The sequence below is a fragment of the Microtus oregoni genome, unplaced genomic scaffold (assembly GCF_018167655.1).
Source record: "Microtus oregoni isolate MIOR12 unplaced genomic scaffold, Mior012 000010F_ref0000083, whole genome shotgun sequence".
In the NCBI taxonomy this organism is placed as follows: Eukaryota; Metazoa; Chordata; class Mammalia; order Rodentia; family Cricetidae; genus Microtus; species Microtus oregoni.
Window position 1 is genome coordinate 37,291,761 of NW_024543069.1, and position 23,987 is coordinate 37,315,747.

General features: G+C 47.6%; 2 protein-coding genes across 2 annotated transcripts; one reads left to right on the forward strand and one right to left on the reverse strand.

Moving 5' to 3' along the window:
* Window positions 1-4,517: 4,517 nt before the first annotated feature.
* Window positions 4,518-23,205, reverse strand: Lrriq4 (leucine rich repeats and IQ motif containing 4). The gene is made up of 6 exons (XM_041659019.1): window positions 23,155-23,205; window positions 19,765-20,823; window positions 13,955-14,128; window positions 12,115-12,253; window positions 11,130-11,326; window positions 4,518-4,667 (listed from the first exon to the last, which is right to left on the reverse strand). The coding sequence occupies exons 1-6, from the start codon at window positions 23,203-23,205 to the stop codon at window positions 4,518-4,520; spliced, it is 1,770 nt and encodes a 589-aa protein (XP_041514953.1).
* Window positions 7,967-9,336, forward strand: LOC121452843 (DNA fragmentation factor subunit alpha-like). Its single transcript, XM_041659171.1, has one exon. The coding sequence runs from the start codon at window positions 8,064-8,066 to the stop codon at window positions 9,075-9,077; it is 1,014 nt and encodes a 337-aa protein (XP_041515105.1). The 5' UTR covers window positions 7,967-8,063; the 3' UTR covers window positions 9,078-9,336.
* Window positions 23,206-23,987: the final 782 nt, after the last annotated feature.

The window sequence follows — 23,987 nt, forward strand, 5'->3', positions numbered from 1 at the left end:
ACAGATGTAAAATCTGTGTGATGGCTCAGCCTGTAAAAGTGCCTGCTGCCAAGCCTGACGATCTTAGTTCAATCCCCGGGACCTACATGACGAAGCAAGTTGTCCTCTGGTCTCCACACACGTACCATGGCATGCACATGCCTCCCCTAATAATAAATTTTAAAACGTGATAAAAAAATTATATTTAAGATCAGTACTGTTCAAAAGTAAAGTCATTAAGATGAGGTGGTTTTGAGAGCATTAGAAGGAGGTGCTCTGTGGGTTCCTTCCTCTTGGGTACCCCCCAAGAATTCATAAGCATCTGTGTTTATACAAAGACCTTTTATTCATAATGAATAACCATTCAGTAATGTGTACACGCTTAAACAGATTGCAAGCCTAGGCCACATGCCCAACAGCAAAGGCCACACACAAACTGACCAGACCCACTGGTCAGTTAAGCTTCCAGTTAAGCAAAAGACTATGCTTGCTTTACAAAGTCAGTCCCAGGGGGTTCTCTAGCCCTGGGCCAGAGACGCAGCAACAGCAACAGCTCCGCACCATGCCCTGTGGCTGCTGGTGGGCGCAAGAACTCAACCAAGTGCAGAGGCACCAGACAGTCGGACACCATTATAGTGAGCGAGCAGAGCATGGGGAGGTGGAAGAGAGAGTGAGGTGGAGCCATTCATGGACTGGAGAGAGGTGTGAATCAGAAGAGGTGAGGGTGGTGAGGAACACGCTTCTGGAATATTCCTTTACGCTGTGTGAAAATGTGTCATTGGACTGGTTTAATAGAAAGCTGAATAGCCAATAGCTAGGCAGGAGGTATAGCCGGGACTTTTGAACAGAAAGAGCTCTGGGTAGAAAAAAGGAGGAGTCACCAGCCAGATGCAGAGGGAGCAAGTTATGCAGGAGGAGAAGTGAAAACCACTAGTCACGTGGCAACACATATGTTAATAGAAATGGGTTAATTTATGTGGTACAAGCCTAAACTATAGGCCAAGCATTCATAATTAATAAGTCTCTGTGTTGTTTTTTGTGAGCCGACAGCCCAAAGACAAATTTATTTATACACGCTAATGTAAATGGCCTGCTGACCACCCAAGTCCAAGGTGATGTCTGGACCTGGGCTGCTGCCAAGGACCATGTCTGAGTCTGTGGACCTACTACAACCAGGATTTGTGTTGGTGCCTGGTGGTTCATGGTGTCACCAAAGGCTACACGGATGCCCAGGGGCTAGGCCTCAACCTATGACCATGTTGGTGTCCGAGGGCTATGCCGCTGCTAGGCCATGGCAATCTCAGTGACCAGCACTGTCACTTGGGGCCATGGTGTCATCTGGGCCAGGTCCGCAGAGGGACGTGTCTGGTCCATGGTCCTATCATAGCTGGGGTCTCTACTGATGCCTGTGGCCCATGTTGCCACCAAGTGCCAAATGTTTGCCCGGGGTCTGGGCCATAACCTGTGGTAATGTTGGTGCCTGCGGGCCATGCTGCTGCTGGAGCCATGCTGATCTGGGCAGCCTATGCTGTCACCCGGGGCCATGGTGTCATTAAGGCCAAGGCTGCTGCCGAGAGCCACGTCTGGGTTCATGGTCCTGCTGTGGCTGCGGTCTGTGTTGATGTCCATGCCTGTGTTCCTGTGTTACCATGGGGAGATGGGCAGGAGAGCTGAACCCCATAAGCAGGAAAGCTGACCCCACCCTTCACCATGGGCATGCACCTCACCTCGGCAGCACACTAGATCTGACCCTGTTGTTGGGGGGCACAAGTGAGCCAGCCCTGAGGGCAGGAGAGCAGCAGAGCTGGCTCTGTCCCCCCTTGTCTGCCATCTGGTGCCCTGGATGAGGGAAAGGTGTACCCACTTGCTGCCCACAGCGGGCATCACACAGGAAAGTGGACACTGGAGCTGATCCTGTTGGTGGTGGGACGAGGAGCCCACCCTGAGGGCAGGAGAGTTGCCCCTGGCCCCCGTGGTGTAAATGAGGGTGACCTGGATCTGAGGGCCTGAGGACAGGAGAACTGGCTCCACTCTTGCGTAGGCTGCATTGGTTGGGCTTTGCTGAGGAAGTGCTGGAGAGCTCACCTGGGTGGTGATGGTGGGGGAGAGCTGGTGGGCTTGCTAGTCCAGCTACCACCCAGGCCCAGAACCAGGGCTCTGAGTTAGCCCACCCCAACACCCACCCCATCTATGACCTATTGGAGCAGGAGAAGGGGATGAACTTACAGATCCAAAACTGCAGGATAGGTGGTGTAGCAGGGGCCGGAGACCTCAGACCAGACCATTGAGTCACGACAATGAAGGCTTGGAAGTGAGGATGAAGGACTAAAGGGTGAGCTGCATAACACCCTTGGCCACACTTACTGCCTCCACGACTGAATTCTTCCCCCCTCCCTTTTTTGTTTCATTTTGGTTTTTGTTTCTTTTGTTTGCTTTGCTTGGTTTGGGGGTTTTCTTTTAAATTTTGTTTTATTTGGGGGGAAGTTGCAAGGACAGGTGGAGGGTGAATTCAAAGCGGGGAGATGGGTGGGATCAGATAAATGGTGTAAAATCTGCAGGGAATCAATAAAAGTTTGAAGAATTAAAAAAAAAGTCATTCCTGGAGCTGGTTAAATAAAGGTGCTTGCCACGAGGCCTGTTGACCTGCGTGAGATCACAAGACCTTCACATGGTGGACGCACGCACGCAAGCATGCATGCACATTGTGGGAGGTCCTTCCACTCCTCCAGCCAATAGCCGCTGAGATACCAGCCCATTGGGGCGTGGTCTCCCTCTTTAAAAAAGTGGCCACTTCCCTCCTCGCTCTCTCTTACTTCCTGCTCCACTTCCAGCGACTAGACTCCCTTCCTGATTGCGCAGAGGGCTGTTGTCTGGGACGGTGATCTGTAAGATTTTTCCCCTTTAAATAAATTGATCTATTGATCATAATTCCAAACTGGTGTGGGATTGTTTGTGACTTACGCCTTCACCTTCACACGCACGCACACACACACACACACACGCACACATACATGTGCGCATGCACACACACACACACAGAGAGTAAATAAATACAATGAGAAGTTTTAGGGAAATTGCAGGTAGATATCATTTGGAGGGAAATGGAGGGTGGGAAGTGGCAGTGTAACAGCAAAAGGATGTCACAGTGGAGACTTGTGAAGAGCAGCGTGTCTGACTACAGCGGTGTTTGTACAAAGCTCTGTGTGACACAATTGCATTGAGCTACACAATGTACACACATGCACACATGCACACGTAACTGCTGGAATCTGAGTAAGTGCTGTTGGCTGAACCAACATCAGTGTTCTGCTTTATTTACCCTAGCATTGTGTACTCTGTGAAAGGTTCTTGGATCTGTTGTATGCTTCCCTGGAACTTCTTGTAAATACCTGACTTCCCCAAATGCTTTTAAATAGAAGAAGGCAAGGCCCCACATGCTCATCACCCACTTCCGTGGTTATCGCTTCATCTGAACCCATGTCCTCTTTTCCTCTAGCAAGCTATCTTGAAACACTTACCAGGTGTTATGTCATGCTTCCCATAAACATTTCAGCAACATTACGAATCTTTCATTATTGCAGATAACCTTAAGTTGGTGGATAATTGTCCTGCAGCTGTGTCTGGGCTCTAGACACGCTGCCTTCCTGCTCTGTTAACAATCTTCACCTTCAGCCGGGCGATGGTGGCGCACGCCTTTAATCCCAGCACTTGGGAGTTTGAGACCAGCCTGGTCTACAAGAGCTAGTTCCAGTGTTGTGCTTTCCTGTCGCTTTAAGGGACAAGCCACACCCACTCCCATTACCTCTGACCTGCTCTTCGCCATCTTGGGCCCTTCCTTTTCTGCTTCCTTGACGTGCGTGCTTTTTATTATAAGGAAGACCCGGGAATGTTATGGTTTTGGTCCCTTTAAGAGACAAGCCACACCCACTCCCCTCCCCATCCGCTGAGGCAGGCTGATCTTCAGCTTCCGGCCTGAGCTCGTTCTCTTTTCCATCTTCCTCTAGGAGAGGCAGCTTTGCTTCTGCCTCTCTCCCCACTTCTCTGCTTCCCCCTTCTCTGTCTCTTTCTCCTCTTCTCTTCTCTCTCTCTCTCTCTCTCTCTCTCTCTCTCTCTCGCTCTCTCTCGCTCTCTCTCGCTCTCTCCCTCTCTCTCTGTCCCCCCCCTTCACCCTTCCTCCTCCATAACCCCCTGAATAAACATTCAACCTCAACCCGCATGTTCTGTCTATCCATGTTTCTGTCTTCTGCCCGCCCGCCATGTGTCTCCCTGCCTGGGACCAGCCATTGCTTGGGGACCAGCAGTCGTCTCTGCCTGGGACTGGCTGCTCCCAGGGCCCACTGCCTGCCACCACATGGCCCACCGCCACCATTTGGGACCTACAGCATTTCTGCTACCTACTGCCGCGGGGATCTTGGAGCATTTTTTAAAAAAGAACAACATCCAGGACAGGCTCCAAAACCACAGAGAAACCCTGTCTTGAAAAAAAAAACAAAAAAAAAAAATCTTCACTTTCATTTATTCATTTCCACAGTTATTTTTTATTTCCTTTTTGCGGGTTTTCCTTTGGCAGCAGCCTTTTTCCCTTTCTTATCTTTTGGAGAGGTTTTCCCTTTTCTTCGGGCTCTCAGTAGCTCTTCAAAAGTCCCATATCCTTTCCGCACCATGTTTCCACGCCACCATGCCTGAATCTGAAAACAGGGTGGACCCAAACTCAGTGTTATAGTTTGCCACGGTCTGACTGCAGCTTATGTGAAGGGTTGGGAGACACCATGAATAAGAACACTCGCTGTGCAACTGTGAGAAGCTGAGTTCAAATCCCCAACATTTTCTGTGTCGTGTGCTTGTAACTCCAGCACTGGACGGGAGAAGCAGGCAGATCCTCAGAGCTCACTGGCCAGCAAGGCTAAAAGAAAGGGTATCCTCCAGCTGGGTGAGAGACTGTGTCTTTAGGCAATCAGGTAGAGGGCCTGTCAGAGACCAGCTTTGACAAAGATACCACTTACCAGGGTAGGGGAACGGCGATCAGTAAAATGGTAAGGAGGACGAGGATGCGATTGAAAATAAGAAAACAGAAAATACAGGAGGGAGGACGCCCAAGAGGGAGTTCCAGTGAATAGTGAAATCCCTGCATTTAGTTTCCCACGTACTTTTAGACCCCAGGGGGAAGAAGACAAAAGACTGCTTTAACGTGAGCCGCAGGGCAACTAGAACAGTTACTTGCTTCAATACTTCGAGATATCAAGTCCTTAGCATTCAGTTTTTTACAGTGAACCCACCCTGGACCAAGTATCCTAAAGGCAATCACTCCCAAGGTCAAACCTCCTATGTCAAAAGTCAAAAAAAAAAAAAGGAGCAGAAGTACTGAATTTCCTGACTATTGGTCAGGGTGAAGTGGGCCCTCTTAATGTCAAAAGAACCAAGTAACCACGCCCTAGGTCAGGCTGTGTAACCCGGGCTGTCAACAGTTTTGAGCAACCTCAAACTCTCTGACTTTCAGACAAGGTAAAAATGGGCTCATATTTTTGGGCCTCCACAGGGCCATGAATTCTGAAGGCCACGTGCAGTGGTGGGAGGGTCACTAAGTGTATGACAGGGGCTTGAGGTAGAGCTTGGCTGACCCAAGCATGCATGAAGTCCTAGGTCTGAGACCCAATGCCACATAAATTGTTTTGGTGGCCATGCTTGATAGAAATATGAGGGTCGGAAGTTCAGGGATCTCCCTGGCTATACCACTGAGTCCCAGGCTGGCCTGGGCTACATGAGACCCTGCCTTAAAATAAATAAGGAAATGTCTGACTTCACAAATACTGAGAGCAGTGAGGGATGACAGCACAGAGTATGGGCAGTGGAGAAACCTCAAATGTACCCTCTGTTCATTCTCATTGAAGGAGCCGAAAAGCAGCCCCCACGGCTCCCCAGACCCTGCTGCTGCCCACCTACGTGAGAACACCTGTCCTCTCAGGGTGCACCCCACTCAGACCCTCCAACAAAAGCGGAAGTCCTCACCATGGCTTCAAGGCTCAATCTGACTTGACCGTACCCTATAATTTCTTGATTCTCTTATCTACTCTTTCCTTGTCATCTGCTCTGGACACTTGGGTCACTCTTGCTTGGATACGCCAGGCACCATGCTGACCCAGGGCCTCTGCTTCAGCTGTTTGCTCTGCCCCAAGTCCTCTGTCCAGTATTCAGGCAGCGTGCGCTCTCCAGAGCTTGCTCACTTATTGCTGCTGACTGACCTGTGTTCCCCCTTTATGTTGAAGCCCTGCCTGCCCCCAGTGGAATGGACCACACTAGAACCCTAGAACCCAGCCAGGCTGGAGCCTAATGTCAAGTCCCCATCTCTTTAACTAGGAAAAAGTAAAATCCAGCCCTTTAATCCATCTGTTCTGTGGTATCTGTTATTGCACCCAAGCCAAGACAGTCATCTTTGCAAAGATGACTGATCACCCAGGCAAATCAACACCCTCACACACACATACACACACACACACACACACACACACACACAAGAATGGGGAAAGAGAGCGTGGGGAGGAAGGTAAAGAAGAAGAAAGGAAGGAACAATGAGGTGCGAGACACTCCTCAGGTACAGACAGCTGCTGCCAAGCTGGTGACCTGAGTTGGATCCCCAGGATCCACTTGCTGGAAAAAAGAGAACATACCCCTGCAGATTCTTGTCTGACCTCTGCTCTTCTTTTAATTCTTTTTCTTTGATTTTTGATTATATTTGATTATAATATTATCACATCATTTCTCCCTTCTCTTTCCTCCCTCCAAACCCGCCCATATATTCTCTTTGCTCTTTTTCAAATTAATGTCTTATTTTTTCCCTAATTGTTGTGACGTGTATATACGTACAAATATATATATGGAGATATTCCTAAACATAACCTACTTGGTCTGTATAATGTGACCTATGCGTGTTCAGAGCTGACCATTTGGTATTAGACTGTTTCTCCCACTCTCTGACTCCACTCTTGAGTGTGGCACCTGTGTGCCTTCACACACATCCACCCACCAACCCACCCTGAATAAGATTGCTTCTAGCAATCTCAGTTCCCTTTACCTTGATTTTTGCCCCTAAATAACACTGATTTCTTCCTTCTATTTTTTTTTTTTAAGGTAAGATCTCACTAGCTATTCCTGACTAACCTGGAGCTGACTGTGTAGCTGGCCTGAACTATGTGGATTAAACCGGCCTGGGACTCAGAAATTCACTGCCCTCTGCCTCTCAAGAACTGAGATTCATGAACAATCGCAGAGGGAGGCAGAGGCAGGCAAATGGTGTAATCCGTATTCAAGAAAGAAAAAAACATAGCACAAACTTTCTGCCTACAAAAAACAGGCTTATCCACATTTTTATGAATAGATATTGATGATGGTCTTATAGTGGCATTGAGATTCCACCAGGGACTTTTAAAATAATGAACTATATTTAAAATGTCAACCATATTTAAACGTCAACATTTAAAATGCTGTGAAAACTGAATTCTTTGTAATTATTTCAATTTTATGGCAAGAATATTTGGATACCCATTTTTAAAATATGCAAGAAGCCGGGCGGTCGATGGTGGCACACACCTTTAATCCCAACACTCGGGAGGCAGAGGCAGGCGGATCTCTGTGAGTTCGAGACCAGCCTGGTCTACAAGAGCTAGTCCAGGACAGGCTCCAAAACCACAGAGAAACCCTGTCTCGAAAAACCAAAAAAAAAAAAAAAAAAAAAAAAAATCCCTTCACTGTTGAGCACGCCGCAATAAACCTCGCCACGTGGGTTTTGTTGTGTCTTGCGTCCTTTCGTCTCCGAGAAGAAGAAGAACACTCTCCCTGAGAAGAACATGCTGCAGAGAAGAACACTGACAAAGATGGAAACATTCCAGAAACCACAGGACTCCAGTAGTGCCCTGAAACGCAAGCGATTAGCCGGCACTACATCTCCCGGCGTGCCTTGCTGTCACGTCACTTGCTGTGGCGAGAACTACATCTCCCGACAGGCCACGGGAGGAGGGGTGCCCGCGACCTGGAAAGCCGCTCTGGACTGCCCGTGATTTCCCAGTCTATCCGGTTGCACTCTGAGGAGGATGGCGCTGTCGCGGGGAGCCAGCAACCCGGACCCGGACCCGGACCCGGACCCGGACGATATCCGGCCTCTCAAGCCGTGTCTGCTGCGCCGCAACCACAACCGCGATCAGCACGGCGTGGCGGCCTCCTGCCTCGAGGAGCTGAGGCGCAAAGCTTGCGAAGTACTGGCCATTGATGAGTCCCTGACACCAGTCACCCTGGTCCTGGCAGAGGACGGTACAATAGTGGACGATGACGACTACTTCCTTTGTCTCCCTTCCAATACCAAGTTTGTGGCATTGGCCTGTAATGAGAAGTGGACGTATAGCAATTCGGATGGAGGAACAGCCTGGGTTTCCCAAGAGTCCTTTGATGCCGACGAAACAGACAGCGGAGCCGGGGCGAAGTGGAAGAATGTAGCCAGGCAGCTGAAAGAGGACCTGTCCAGCATCATCCTGCTCCCAGAAGAGGACCTCCAAGTGCTCATTGACATCCCGTGCTCAGAACTGGCTCAAGAGCTTTGCCAAAGCTGTGCCACTGTCCAAAGGCTCCAGGACGCGCTCCAGCGGGTGCTTGACCAGAGAGAGGAGGCCCGCCTGTCCAAGCAGCTCCTAGAACTGTATCTCCGGGCCTTGGAGAAGGAGGGCGCCATCTTCTCCAACCAGGAAGAGCCCAAAGCCGCCCTCGGTGGAGACGTGGATGCGGTGGACACGGGCATCAGCAAAGAGATGGCTTCCGAAGTGGCCCTTACAAGCCAGATCCTCACTGTGCTGAAGGAGAAGCCTGCCCCAGAGCTGTGCTTATCTAATCAGGATTTGGAGCTGGTCTCCAAGGAGGACCCCAGAGCCCTGGCTGTTGCCTTGAGCGGGGACATAAAGAAAGCAGAGACAGTCCAGCAGGCCTGCAGCGCAGAGCTCGCCCTGCGCCTGCAGCAAGTGCAGAGGTTGCATTCCCTCAGGAATGTCTCGGTGAGGAGGGATCCACTGCCTGAGGAACAGCAGAGCCCCAAACGCGCCAGACAAGACCCCAAGTAGCTCCACCGGAAGCACGCTTTGCTGAGGAAGCCCTTGGTTTTGTTAGCAGTGAACAACCTCCCTTCCCACTGTACTGCCTCCGCTGCTCTACCTCCTGCCTTCCGGGATGCTGTTGTAGCAGAGGTAGCCACGCCCTCCAGAAAGGCCGCTTGGGTCCACACGTGTCCTTCTAAGTAGGGGAAGCCCCCCAGCCAATCACCTTGCTTGTAGGGCGTGGTCCCCTGAGGATATTTCTTACTAATAAATATTCCTGGTGTGCTCCCTGCCTTCCCTTCTGCTTTCCTGTTCTCCGCGGCTACCTCTTATTATTTCATTATTAAATACCTTTTCATTATTAAAGCCTAATATTATAAAAAAAGAAAAACCAAAAAAATAATAAATAAAATAAAATATGCAAGAAGAGCACATGTCCTTTCAAAATGCTTTTAGGAAATAACCAATAAAATACCATTTTCATTCTTTTAGAACAGTCATTTTAAGTAGGTGTGCCTTGAAAAAAAAATTTGTACAAAAAAAGTATCTAATTTTACTTCCCTTCATATTGCAGCTTAGGTATTGTTTTGATGTATTAAAATTTAATGATGATTGCTTTAGTTTAAATTGACAAAGAAAAGGAAGTATTACTATTTAGTATAAGTGGACGGCTGTTTGAAGATTTGTGATATTTAGTTTAAGTGAACGGCTGATTTGTGATAGGGAATCGGATCGAATCAGGAAGTTGACTATTATTCCAGAAGGGCAAAGACGTGTCGATTTCACCAGAGACTAGTGAGACCCACTTCCGTGGGATTACTGAGGAGAAGGGATGCTGTGGGGAGGCAAGTGTGGAAGCCGGGTGCCAGCTGGGGAGCGATCATATTGTTTGGGTATGAAATGATGTTGGCTTGGACCGATTGAAGTACAGAAGATGCTGACTGAAAAGAACATGTTCCTGCCTGTCTGAGGTCCCCAATGTCTCATGGAGTCACTGGATGAGAGCAAGATCAAAGGCTCTTCCCCCTTTGACCCTAGTTCATGGCAAGATCCTGGTCTCTAGCCTTCGGATCCATGAATGCTTCTATTTCTGGTGTCTTAATCTTATCTCACTGCTTTCTTTCATGCAAGGTTTTTTTTCACTCCAATAAAATTATTTGAGAGGGCTATTGAGAAGGCTCAGTGAGTAAAGACACTTGCCACCAACTCTGACAAGCCAAATTCAATGCCCAGACACACACAGTGGAAGGGGACACTATTATCTGTGGGTTAGTGCTGCACCGAGCCTTCTTCTTACAGCAGTGGGTAGCAGTCAATACAGAGAATGAAAATTGGTCAAAGAGTTGAGAACAAGTAACTGTTGAGCCGTCAGTCCCTGGTCCCTGAGCTCAGAAAACATCACAGAAGAGATGGGTGGCTAGAACGTAAGAACCCAAGGAGGGTGGGTCAGCTTCTAAACACGACATGGCCTTCACACTCATGAGCTCAGGGCAGAACAGCTGTGACTGCCTGTCCAAGACCTGCACAAGATCAAACCACCAAAAATCCAGTATGGACAGCCCCTCCCTAGCTGAGGGGTCATTGGCAGTTGGTGGCTTCTGGAAGAATCAATTTTCTTCAGGGTGTGAGTGCTAGTAGGTTTCCCGTGCTCCAGGGTCTGCTCCACATCCATGGGCCTGCAGGTAGCATTAACTGACCTTGATAAGTTATTAAAGGAGGCAGGCATGGAGAGGAGGGACATGAAGGTGGGAGGGGGACAGGTTGGGAGAGGTCTGAGGGCAGGGGTGAGGGGAATAAGGGGCATCATCAAGATGCATTATATAGGGGGCTGGAGAGATGGCTCAGTGGTTAAGAGCACTGCCTGCTCTTCCAAAGGTCCTGAGTTCAATTCCTGGCAACCACATGGTGACTCACAACCATCTGTAATGAGGTCTGGTGCCCTCTTCTGGCCTGCAGACATACACACAGACAGAATATTGTGTACATAATAAATATAAAAAAGATGCATTATATACATGCATAAAGTTGTCCAAGGATAAAACTTTTTAAATAAAAAAAAAGAACCTGTGTTGTGCGTACCTTCGTGGCCATTATTTTCCTAAGTCTATTTTCCTTCAGGCAGTTCCATATGGCATCATTGCCTTGGGCACACACTGCCATTGGGGGCTCTTCCATGGGGTTGTTCATCAGCGTTAGGACCTTGAGGTTCACCAGGTGGTCCAGGTCCTCTGGGAGGCGGGTGAGTAAGTTGTCCTCCAGCAGCAGCTCTCTCAAACCTACAAAGATTTTCATTGTAATTGGTCGACGTAGCTTAAGGTCACCATGCCGCAAGTCACCCAGGTGAGATCCACTGGTAAGTGGCTGGAGATGAGGGAGGCACCAGATCCCTGGCGTCTAGTACCATCAAATCAAACGTCTGCCTATGTCTGCTCTTCCACCGCATAAAGAGAAGCCAGCCAGTGCTCAGCCAAGACTTGCTGGATGGGAGGGCAGGTGGATGATACATGGATAAGGAGTGACTCAGCCAAGCAATACTTGGGTGTTTAGGAACCAAGTGTAATTGTTCTTTCCAAGTCAATCTAAAAAATCACAAATATCCCCTGATTTCATCATTCTGGGTTTTTCAAATGACTTAGTGATCTAGATAAACATTTACATCATAATTACATAAACGTGCCTAATTACATAAACAAAATTACATAATTAAATAATTACACGAACTCTAAATGCTGCCATATCGTATGTGTTCAGTCGAGGTAGCCGGCAGCAGTGTAAAGAAAGTAAGTATAGACATATGCTAACTTTCATAGCAACCACTATTTGCTTCGCTTTTTCATTCTAATGTATAATTGTTATAATAGTTTATAAATACCTTTGCAAGATCTTAGCTATACAAATACAGAGGCGCCTGGCTTCCCTCGGGTGGCTAGAGAGGCTATCCGCGGCTAATGGTACAGGACTGAGCCCTACAAACTCTGAAATTGGTCTTTCTTAAGGCAAAGAAGTCATTCATGAACAGTGCGGGACTCCTCCTACTGGGCTGTGGACCTGGGAAGTTCCTCACCTTGTGCATGGCAAATGGCGTCTGGGAGTTGCTTGAGAAGATTATGCCGACAATCAAGAACTTCCAGGTTTGGCATTAACCCCAAGGATGCAGGCAGCTGCTCCAGTTGATTGTTTTCTATGTATAGCTCTTTAAGCTTCTGTCATAACATGAGAACGTGTGGTGAGGACAGTCATCTTAGCAAGTGCATTACAATAACCAGACTTACCTGTGAGTGCCCATTCATGTGCAGGAGGGAAGTTATGCCTTGGAACAATGGGAGAAGCATGTTTGTTGTCGTTTGAATCTGAACTGTCCCTCAAGGCTCATGTTTCATGCTTCCTCCCCAATCTGTGGTGCTTCCTGAAGCTGGTGGAGCCTGTAAGTGGGCCTGACTGGCAGAATCCAGACCGTGGGAGGTCATACTTGGCCTAGCTTTGGCCTACCTCATTGTTTCCTGGACTGCCGAGGTTAAGGAACCTCTGCCACATATTCTTGCTGCCATACCCAAAGCCAGTCCTGACACGATGTCTTCCCAGTGATGGACTGAAAGCCCTCCCATGTGTGCCCAAATCAACCATCCTTCCTTGGATGGTTTAGTGAGGTGGACTGGTTCCCATGGCAAGAAAAATAACTAATAAATATTTGCAGAGTTAATATCAAGGAAAACAATTGCTTTTGAACAAAGCCATTGGACTTACAGAGGAAATGAGAATACTGTGACTAAATTTTATCTGAACCTCAGGGAAAAGTAACTTGGATCATTACGGCATGTACCATTTACTCCCTTCCAATAGCTAGTTATTTTTGGAAATGGCTATAATTCTTCAACTAAGTGCCCCAAATCATAGAGGTTAAATTAGCCAAACTACATAAAGACATAAATAAAGACAAACTACATATAGCCATACTTTATAAAGACACTACTGTAAATGGAATTATCTTGCTAGGATTCAGCAGAGAACTATGAACCCATCATCAGATCACCTATCACTAAACAAGAAGGTCAGGTCACATCGCTTCTTGCAGGGAATCCTGGGTACCAAAATTTAGGCTCCCAATCATGTTACTCATAGGATACTTTAACTTCTGAGCAATGTCATTTTCAAGGGGATACCTATGAAAAATATAAATTAAATAGAAAATGGTATGAGTCCATTTCTACAAATAGAACATACCAAAATACAACAGTAGAGAGACATACTGAAGAGCCGCTGATGCAGTAGTGGCATGGGAATTATGGGGTAACCAACCACTCTGCTAGGATTTGAGGCCTACACAGGAGGGAATGTGTACCTGGTACCACAATCCTGGTCAAAAGCCCATGGCTGGGGAGGTCATAGCGCCAGTGAAGAATATGAATGGCCAATAGTTAGATAGGAAGAGTTTAGGTGGGACTTCCGGGGACAGAGGGGACCCTGGGAAACAGAAAAGCAGTGATACCAGGAGACACAGAGCATACAGGAAGTGCAGGACAAGAGGTAACAGTCACGAGCTATGTGGCAGGATGCAGACTAATATAAACAGGTTAGTTTTAAGTTCTAAGAATTAGTTAGAAATAAGCCTAAGCTATAGGTTGAGCTGTCATGGTTTGTAAGTCTCCATGTTATTATTTGGGAGCTGGTTGACAGGACAGAAAAAGAATTTTTACAAGACACACTGAATAACTATCACAGTAGAGTGTTATAGGGCTTATTCAGTAACAGTGAGAGCCTCAAAATGTGAAACCCATGGTTTGGGACTGGAAATCTAAAGCAGATGCATGTTTTCTGCAGTGCTGGAAACATTGCCTCGAGTTCTCTTGGCATCGGCTGTGGAGGAGGGCAGCATACACTACTTGTCTGTTCATTGAAGGGCTTACCTGCAATTTCTTGATGTTTTCCGGCAGGTAGGTAAACTTGGATCCCTGGTCTTGTCCGATGTATAATTTCTCCAGAGACACTAAGGGAAAGATTTCCTCTGGGAAGGATGAAAAGTCATTCCCTGTGAGTCCAAGTATCTTCAGTTTTGAAAGTGAGCTCATGGTCGGTGGTAACTGGAAGTATTCCAGAAAGCTACCGTTAAGGTTGAGACTGTTTTTAAACACTCAAAACTAAGTTTTCTGGGTTGTCTGGCAGTCGTGGGTGATCAGTATTGACGTTAGCGCCACCCAAGTTGTATACAAACTCCCAGTGCTAACTAAATTTCATGGCGAGAATTTTAAAGTTGAGCTTTTGGCTTTGAAACAAGTTGTTAAACGTGGAGTTGCTTAGTGTCGCCTAGCAACAGACAGCTTCCATATATGTTTACACGTGTACTATACAATTTACCACGTATGTGCCGGGCTATGGTGGCACACGCCTTTAATCCCAGCACTTGGGAGGCAGAGGCAGGTGGATCTCTGTGAGTTCGAGACCAGCCTGGTCTACAAGAGCTAGTTCCAGGACAGGCTCCAAAGCCACAGAGAAACCCTGTCTCGAAAAACCAAAAAATAAAAAATAAATAAAAAAAAAATTTACCACGTATGTTTGCAGATCAGCAGTCTGGGGTTCTACCTGTTTCCTGTTGAGGCAGGCAAGTGTAGGAGAGTATTTGGTTTGGGGTTAGCAACACCCCATCCTCCTCTTGTAATAAGGCACTAGGTCTTCTGCCTGTGCACATACATCCCTCTCCAAACAATGCAAGCTCAGAGCCACCCCCCCCCCCCCCCGGAACTCTCACCTACATCAGGCTATGTGTACTCACATCTCTGAACGAAAGTACAAACTGTCCTGTGCTGGTGACAATCCAGTTCTGATAGGATCTTGTCAAGCATATTCCCTGTATATTCAGGCATGATGAATAGATGGGCCAATCAACTAGATAGGGGTGCATGTGCAGTAAGGCAATATTCTGTTCTCTAGTAACCTTTAAGGATAATCTATTTACTATCTTATGTCTATGTATAATTAGGTGAGGACATGATTAAAACTGGATGCATTATAGGAAGGACCATGTGTAGCAGGAAATAAATGAATATAGGACCTAATCTCTCAATCAAAATAGAAAGCCATCCAGACTACCTCCCCCCAGGGACTAGTCCCTCCTTCTCATTAACCCACAGAATGAAGCATAGAACAGCGAGTGGGCCATGAGCATCCTTACTCGTGTGGTCTATTGATCTGGACAGTGTATCTGTCTAGAATCTGTGCTATCACTTTCCTTGAACAACATCGTCTTGCTTCTTTGGAGAATGGGTATGGGATCTTATAGCCAACTCTGCAGATAAGAAGTCAAGTCTCTGAAAGCACAGGGCCAGCCTCAGTCCATAGGCAATGCTGCCGTTCCTCTGCTTTCCACAACCTGGCTCAGCTGATGTTGCTTCGTTGAACCCGTGTTACCTAGAGAATGTTTGATGATGTTGGAAGAAAGAGCACTACAATGATATGGAATATTATAATAACAATAGTCATAATACAGTTATTTCTTGGAATTGATGCCTTTGGTGACACCTGGTTTTAGCTCCAGAAGTCTTTCACCCGACAGCTTTGAAACTGCTCTGAACTCCACTGGAAGCAGATCCGGATTCAGTGTGTTTCTCATTAGGATGTTCCCTGTAGGATCCCTGTAGATCCTGGGATCTGTCTCTTCATGTTTGTTTGTTTGTTTATTTATTATGTATACAATATTCTGTCTGTGTGTATGCCTGCAGGCCAGAAGAGGGCACCAGACCCCATTACAGATGGTTGTGAACCACGATGTGGTTGCTGGGAATTGAACTCAGGACCTTTGGAAGAGCAGGCAATGCTCTTAACCTCTGAGCCATCTCTCCAGCCCCCTGTCTCTTCATGTTTTGCCTTCTATTGAACACCAAGGCTTTTGCACCTTATTTGGAAGTTAGGTTCTATTTTCCAGACTACCAAACTTAAAGGAAGGCCTTAAGCAGATTCTGTGTTCTAACCCTAACACAGTGGCTGAATGTGTTGCTGGTTCAGCTCTGCAGCCCTCTTTTCCTCACCACCTCCCAGACAGAAAAGAGCATCACTTGAGTAGACATCCTCACTAAGCCACGTCACTGTCAGGTTCACTACTCTCTCATTCTGGGTCTCTAGAATCTCATGGAAAACCTTCCTCTGACTTTCATAACCACACTACTCACTGTGCAACAAAGATGCTCCCCCTTACTGTTAAAAAGAAAACTCTAGATGCATACTCAGTCATTTCTTGCCTTGCACACTCCTTTGTCAGATTTCATTCTTCGTGGGAAATCCTCCCTCATTTCCCTGTCTTCCTCCTAGCGTCTCCCCAGTCTTTGGTGAGTGCACAGCTCCACAAAGTCGTCATCCGAGCACCGTGTGCCTGCTGTGGTGCACAGACCCATGAACACACATCATATCATGCATCCGTTCATGTGCACAGAAAAACTATAAAAATTGAAAACTCTGGACACAGAATCTGCAGAGTAGCAACGTGGAGCAATTATTTATGACACCATAGTTGAACATTTTGAGGTTGAATACTCTGGGTTTGCTTTCTCTTTTAATAGTAATTTACTACAGAGGTAAAATCATTTTAGGTACCTAATGAACGCTATTTTCACACTTAGCTAGGCAAGGTGAGAAGCTACTGCCAAGTTTTCAGAGCCAGAAACCAATCAGGTGGGTCTCAAGGTCACATATAACAAGGAAGGAAAACAAGCCTGTGATTCTAAGTCATAGTGTCATACAAACTGATAGTGGAGGGGACAAAAGCACAAACAATACAATCGGAATAACCAAAAACCATGAGGAACAGGTCATAAAGATTTTCACAGTCAGTCCAATCCTATTTGTCTACATGTCTACTCTCCAGCACAGTTTGGTTCATGAGGTAAGCTGGGGTTTCTCTTGTTAGCAAGCAGAACTCATGCAAGTCTCTCCTTTGAGAATTTAAAGTTTCTCTCAAGAAAAAGGTTAGTCCAAGGACTGCCCACCTCTATCCAGGTCTCGTAAGGTGAGCATCCAAACTGCCTAGGCTCCCAGAAAGCCAGTACGTGCAGTAGGATCAAAAACCTACTGCGATTGTTCTTGAATTCTCAGTATTCCTCATTGTCCGCTGTGTTCAGCTAGTCCGGATTTATCCCATGCTTTTTCAGGTCTAGGCCAGCTGGCCTTGGTGAGTTCCCGATAGAACATCCCCATTGTCTCAGTGTGTGGGTGCACCCCTCGTGGTCCTGAGTTCCTTGCTCGTGCTCCCTCTCCTTCTGCTCCTGATTTGGACCTTGAGATTTCTGTCTGGTGCTCCCCTGTGGGTCTCTGTCTCTGTCTCCTGGTCAGGGAACCCTGATTGCTCTTCGAGCAGATGAGGGAGGGGGGCTTGATGGGGGAAGGGGAGGGAAATGGGAAGCGGTTGCTGGGAGGAGGCAGAAATCCTTAAGAAATAAATAAATAAATAAAGAAAGAAAGAAAGAAAGAAAGAAAGAAAGAAAGAAAGAAAAAGGTTAGTGCTGGCAGTGGTGGCCCACGCCTTTCATCCCAGCACTTGGGAGACAGAGCCAGATGGATCTCTGTGAGTTCAAGGCCAGCCTGGTCTACAAGAGCTAGTTCCAGGACAGGCTCCAAAGCTACAAAGAAACCCTGTCTTGAAAAAAGAAAAGAAAGAAAAAGAAAAGGTTAGCTATCGTTCATGACTCAGTCATGATTAGGACAGTGTTATCCTTCTGTAGTAGCTCTTTTTGGTTTTAACTGAACACACCGGGAAGATGGAGCCACACTTGGGGAATTGCTTCCACCAGGGCAGCCTGTGAGCATGTCTGTGGAAGTATTTTCCTGCTTTCTAATGGATGCAGGAGGGCCCAACCCACTGCGCAAGGCATCCCTCTGCGGGGGGGGGGGGGGGTGTTGGACTGTCTAAGAAAGGTAACCAGATGTAAGCATGGGAGCAGCAAGTGGGGAGCTGTCCTCCTGGGGAGCAGTCCTCGTGGGGAGCAGCCCGTGTAGAGCAGTCCTCGTGGATGCTGCTTCCTCAGCAGCTGTCTGAGTTCCCATTCTAACTTCCCTCAGTGATGGACTGACCATGAAGTATGAGATGAATTAACCCCTTCCCCCCCTCCAGCTGTGGTTGGTCACGGTGGTTATGGTAACAACAGAGGGCAAAACTAGAGAATCTTCCTACAAGTACTTCATTTGAGTTACTCCAGCTGTTATATGAAACGCTTTCTCCACAGAAAGGAATTTCTCCCCATCTCTGTCTCTCTGACTCTCTCAGTGCCTCCCCAGGTGTGTGCTGGGGCACAGTCAGTTCATGTGTGTGGAGGTCAGAGGGCAGCTTTTGGAAGTGAGTGTTCATCTTCCACCTTGTAAGAGTCTCTCCTTTCCTCTGAATTGTGCTTCCAGCTAGCCAGCCACTAGCTTGCAGACAGCTTTCATGTCTCCAGACCCCTAGCTTAGTGTGCTTATTTATTTATTTGCTTATTTATAACTCTAGAGAATGAACTAGGAACTTCCACATGCCAGACAAGCACGGGGCTTTAATGCCTTTTTTGACCCCTCCTCCCAAAGGCTGCCACTCTTGGGAACTTGGTTACTCTCCTTCCAGTTCATATTTTTTATGTTTTTATTGCCTTTTATGCTTTTATTGTTATAAATATTCATTAAGTGGGTGGTATATATGTGTTTGTTCATTTTATATGTGTAATATTAAAAGCTTATTATGTTTATTTATTTGTGTAGGCGTGCCTGTGAGCCTGTATGCTTCACAGTAAGTGTGGAAGTCAGTTCTGTCCTTCCACAATGTTCCCTCTGCCTCTCCGGGATCAAACTCAAGTTGCCAAGCTTGGCAGCAAACACTTTTACCCAGTGGTCCATGTCTCTGGCCTCCATATTTGTAATTTAGTGCAGTTCAGCAATGAATGAAGGTATATTGTTGATCGGGGTTTCCCCCCCCTTATTCTATAGGCATCACCATTGGTGTTGTCTCCACAGGGGCACATACAGCTTCAGTTAGCTTACATTGTTTAGATCACATTCTATGAGGATCCTGCAGCTTCTCTGCCTATGCTCTGGAGGTCTTCAGATGCTCAACAATGCCGTGCTGAGCAATTCCAAAGTGCATCTCCAGGAAAGAACAAACACACAAACAAACCCCAACCTCTTCTTCAGTGTCCTGGGGATGGGAAGTTAAGAACTAATGTATTTTCAGAGGCCAGGGGCTAAAGCCCATGCTTTATGGAAACTGTCGGGCGGCCTGTGTTAGTAGGAGAGACCCTGAAATCCAAAACCTGGGCTAGAATCTTGGCACTCTGATCCTTAAAACAACTCAGTTCGGTTTTTTTTGTTTTTTTTGGGGGGGGGGGGGGGGTTTCGAGACAGGGTTTCTCTGTGGTTTTGGAGCCTGTCCTGGAACTAGCTCTTGTAGACCAGGCTGGTCTCGAACTCCCAGAGATCCGCCTGCCTCTGCCTCCCGAGTAATCTCAGTTCGGTTTTTGCCTCACATGCCCTTAAGAATGAAAACACCCCAGTGGCTGCAGCCCACGTCCTAAGAGAACACTAGATGGAGGTTAGAATTATCATTTGGAAAGGAAGAAAAGAAAGTGCCACCTTGTGGAATAGCTATCTTTGATAAGCCTGTGTTTGTTTGTTTGTTGTTTTGACGGTAGCTGGTTCAATATTCTGGCTGGACATAGTGCCACATCAAGGAAAGGCGAGCAGAGTGACAGCGGAAAGGAAGTAATACCTGTGTCACTTTGTTATCGTCCAGCGCCAGGATCTCCAGGTTTCTGAGCGCGCAGATCTGCGCGGGGAAGTGGTCAATGTGGTTCTGACTGAGATCCAGGAAGCGCAGGTTGACCAGGCGCTTGAAGGAGCGCCGCAGTACGCGCAGGCCCGTGTTGCGCAGGTAGAGCAGGTTCAGCGCCGACCAGCGGCACAGGAGGCGGGGCACCTTCTCCAGGCGGTTCCCACTCAGCCCGACTTCACTGAGCTCGGTGAGCAGCTCCAGGCTGGGCGGGAGAGTGTGGAGGAGGTTTTGGGTCAAATCCAGCACCGAGAGCTTGGTGCACCGGCTCAGAGACTCCGGTAGAAGAGGCAGGTTGTTAGACGCCACGTAGAATTTCTGCAGCCTCGCCAGATTCCCGATTTCATCCGGGATGGCCTTAAGCTTGTTGTGGTCCAGATCGATCACCTCCAGGTTGGAAAGGGCACAGAGGTCCCTAGGGAAAGCCGAGAACTGGTTGTGTTTCAGGTAGATCTCCTTGAGCTTGCTCTGGTTCACGATTTCTTTGGGCAGCGATTCCAGGTTGTTCCCTGACAGCCCTAACAGCTCCAAGTGGTGCAGCGATTTGCAGATCACCGAGGGAACCTCTCTCAGGCCGGTTTGGTAGAGCCGCAGCTCCTGAAGCATGCGTAGACAACTGAGTACCCGCAGGGAGGAGTAGAGCAGCGGGTTGCTACTCAGGTCCAGCGACTCCAGGCTGCTCAGAAACCCCAGCTCCGGGCTTAGACACTGCAGTTTGTTCTTGTGCAGATAGAGGACCTTGACATTCTTTAAATTCTGAATGTCCTGGGGGATTTCTGAAATCTGGTTGTTCTCCAGATGCAGTTCTTCTAATTCTTTCAATGCCAAAATCTCTGACGGGATGGTTTTCAGACCCTGGTTGGAACCATCAACGAAATAGGTTCTATCAGTGACCCGCTGAGAGTCATTTCTCTGAAGAACCTTGGGAAATTGTTCTGGTTTCAGTACTTCTTTTGACAAGACTTTTAAGGAAAGTTCCATGATCCCAAATCTAAAATACTGTGAAAGGGAGGGAAAAAAAATAAAACAGATTTCCCTGACAACCAGATTTAATAACTGGGCGCGGGGGCGATGGCGACGACGGGCAAATGGTTAAATGGCTGAAATTATTTTGCAACACAAAATTTACATTTTCTTGCATTTCATGTTAGGTTAAGAGTTAAAGCGCAGGGGGCTGGAGAGATGGCTCAGTGGTTAAGAGCACTGGCTGCTCTTCCAGAGGTCCTGAGTTCAATTCCCAGCAACCACATGTTGGCTCACAACCATCTGTAATGAGATCTGTCGCTCTCTTCTGACATGTGGGCATACATGGAGGCAGAATGTTGTATACATAATAAATGAATAAATAAACATTTAAAAAAAGACTTAAAGGGCAAACTCCTCTTTCTAGTAAGTTTGTGTGCCTGTGTTAACACACAGATCACCTAATTTCTTCTTCTTCTTTTCTTTTCTTTTTTTTTTTTTTTTTTTTTTTTGGTTTTTCAAGACAGGGTTTCTCTGTGGTTTTGGAGCCTGTCCTGGAACTAGCTCTGTAGACCAGGCTGGCCTCGAACTCCCAGAGATCCGCCTGCCTCTGCCTCCCGAGTGCTGGGATTAAAGGCGTGCGCCACCACCGCCCGGCTCTTCTTCTTTTCTTTAATCGCTTGTTTGGGGACTAAAGAAATGGCTCAGCCTTTAAGAGCACTTACTGCTCTGGCAGAGGAACTCAACTGTGTGACCCATCCCCCAGTTGGAGGCTCCAGGGGAATCACATATACTCTCCTGTCCTCTTTGGGCGCCTGAACTCATACATATATACATACATACATACCTCCCCCTACCCCACCATATATGCATAATTTAAAAAAATCTTTCAAAACTGGCCACAGTGGGGGCACACCATTAATCCCAACACGGGGGAGGCAGAGGAAGGTGGATCTGTGTGATTTTGACATCAACCTGCTCTACATAGTGAGTTTCAGGACAGCCAGAGCTACACAGTGAGACCCTATCTCGAGAACAACAGAATAAAAGAAACAAATTAACTTTTAAGATGCTTCTATTCAATTTAGTCTCAAATGAATTGTGGGAATTTGCAAAGAGATCATGGCTCTTGCCATCACCTCCTGAAAATATTGGGGAGATTTCTATATTAGATATCTTCATAAAGTCATCCGAGTTATCACTGCAAATCAAGCTAAGGGGTGAAAAAATCTAGGGCTCAGCCACTTTGTCTCCATAAGTGGAGGCCTGTGTGGGAAGTCTCCCACCTGCCTGGTGAGGCTGGTAGACAGAGAAGCCAGCCTTCTGTAGGCAAACCAAAAGCCAACCAAGGGAACAAAACCATGCCTGGGACAGGAGAGCCTGCCAAAGAAAACGACTTGTAATAGACACGCGTGGGTCAAGAGGGGCAGTTCTTTCAGTCTGGAGCGCTCTCAAGCGCAGGGTCAGTTCTCCACTGGATAGCGCCAAGAGGTCTTTGAGGAAGGTGCAAACTGGGCTAAGAGGGATCTTAGTCTCAGTCTTTCTGTGTTGCTTGTTCCCTGACCGTGCCATCCTACAATACTCCTTGGGAGTCCCTGGCTCCAACGCTAGCTGAGGCCTTATTGCCTCTCTTGGGCTTCTGGGAGCTATTTCAAGGCTCTTCTTCCGGACTAGATACTCCAAATTCATCTTCCATCCGTGGATCTGCAATCGTCACCTAAAGGTCTCTAACATCCTGACCCACAACCCTCACTGCCTTACTATAAAGAAGATGCTCAGATTCCACACGGATATGGCCTTGCCTGCCTCAATAATCTAGATACTGTCTGTACCTGTGCCTCTGCGGCTTGGCCCTGGGGCGGACTATCTCAGACTACTCCGGAAGTCGCCTTCTCCAGGAAACCCCTCCAGGGGGCTTCACTCCTTTACAAAACCATTTAAGCTATTACAACCCCTCTTGAAGGTTCTATCATCAGATTCCGAGCTTAACCTTTCGCTTCCTTTTGGGGGAGGAGTGCTGGGTCACCGGGATTTGTAGCCCTGGTCCCTAGCCCAGCAGAGTAGGCTCCCTGCCCTACAAGCTCTCCCTCAGTGTCTATAATCCAGAGTGGGTAAATTTAAGGTGAGTGATCACTGTCTACCGATTACAGTGTGCCCCGCCCTCTCAACTGTAGCCCCGCCTCTTCCCCCTTCCTTCTGGAGGAAGCTCTGTGGTTGCCATGGGAGCAACTCGGGTTGCTGGCCTGGTAGGAGCAGGTTGAGAAAGTCCAGCCGCAACCTTACTCTTCAGCGGTCCAGACCGGCAGGGCTAGCGGGATTAGAGGAACCCGGCCCTGTAGCTCCAGGTCAAAGGGCGGTGGATCCCACCTGCAGAAGCCTCAGGTACAGGCAGAACTCTGGGGTGCCCTTGACCGCCATTGATCCTCCTGACTTTGTGAAGAGGGTAACAGAGGAGTATCTGAGGCTTTGCTTTTAGGGTCTGGGGAAGGTGATGGGGTCTCTTCTGCGCCCGAGTATGTGGAAGCCCCAAGAAACCATCCCAGACAAGCAGGAGGCTCCTGAGAGGTTTCTGGGTTTCCACTTCTAGACCACCCATATTTTCTTTTATTTTAATTTCTTCATCTACTTTTTTTTATTTTTAAGTTAGCTTATAGAAGAAGGGGTTTCGTCGTGATATTTTTATTCATACATACCATACTTCCGCATGCACTTTGAGTATGTCTGCATCCATGAATTTAACAAATAAAGCGTAAGGGATGTACTCAATGAGCGTTTGCCTGGCACCCACAAAAATCAGAGCTCCTGCCACCACTTTGGCTTGGGATGCTTGTTTTAAAGTGTGTGTTGGGGGTTGGCTGGAGAAAGGATAATAAGGGAAATAAGATGACAAAGGGAGAGGTCCTGACCCTGCGTTTTCCAGGGGTGGAGCCTGATGGAGCAGGACTGGGCGGGGCTGACCGCCTGACTGCTCGCGTCCTTTTCCCTGCAGGGGAGAATAAGGCTGTTTGTTTTGCAAGGGTGCCGCAGCTGCCTTCTCAAAGATCCAGCTTAGAGAGTCAACGCCTGTCTCTGCTCCCTGGCGCTTGTAGGAGCAGACACCAGAAGCGCTGGTCTTCCATCTCAAGAAGTTAGTAGTCTGAGGAAAGTAGTTCAGTGGGAGGGAGCCCTGCTCTGGCTTCTCTTTCTCCTTGGCTAAGAAC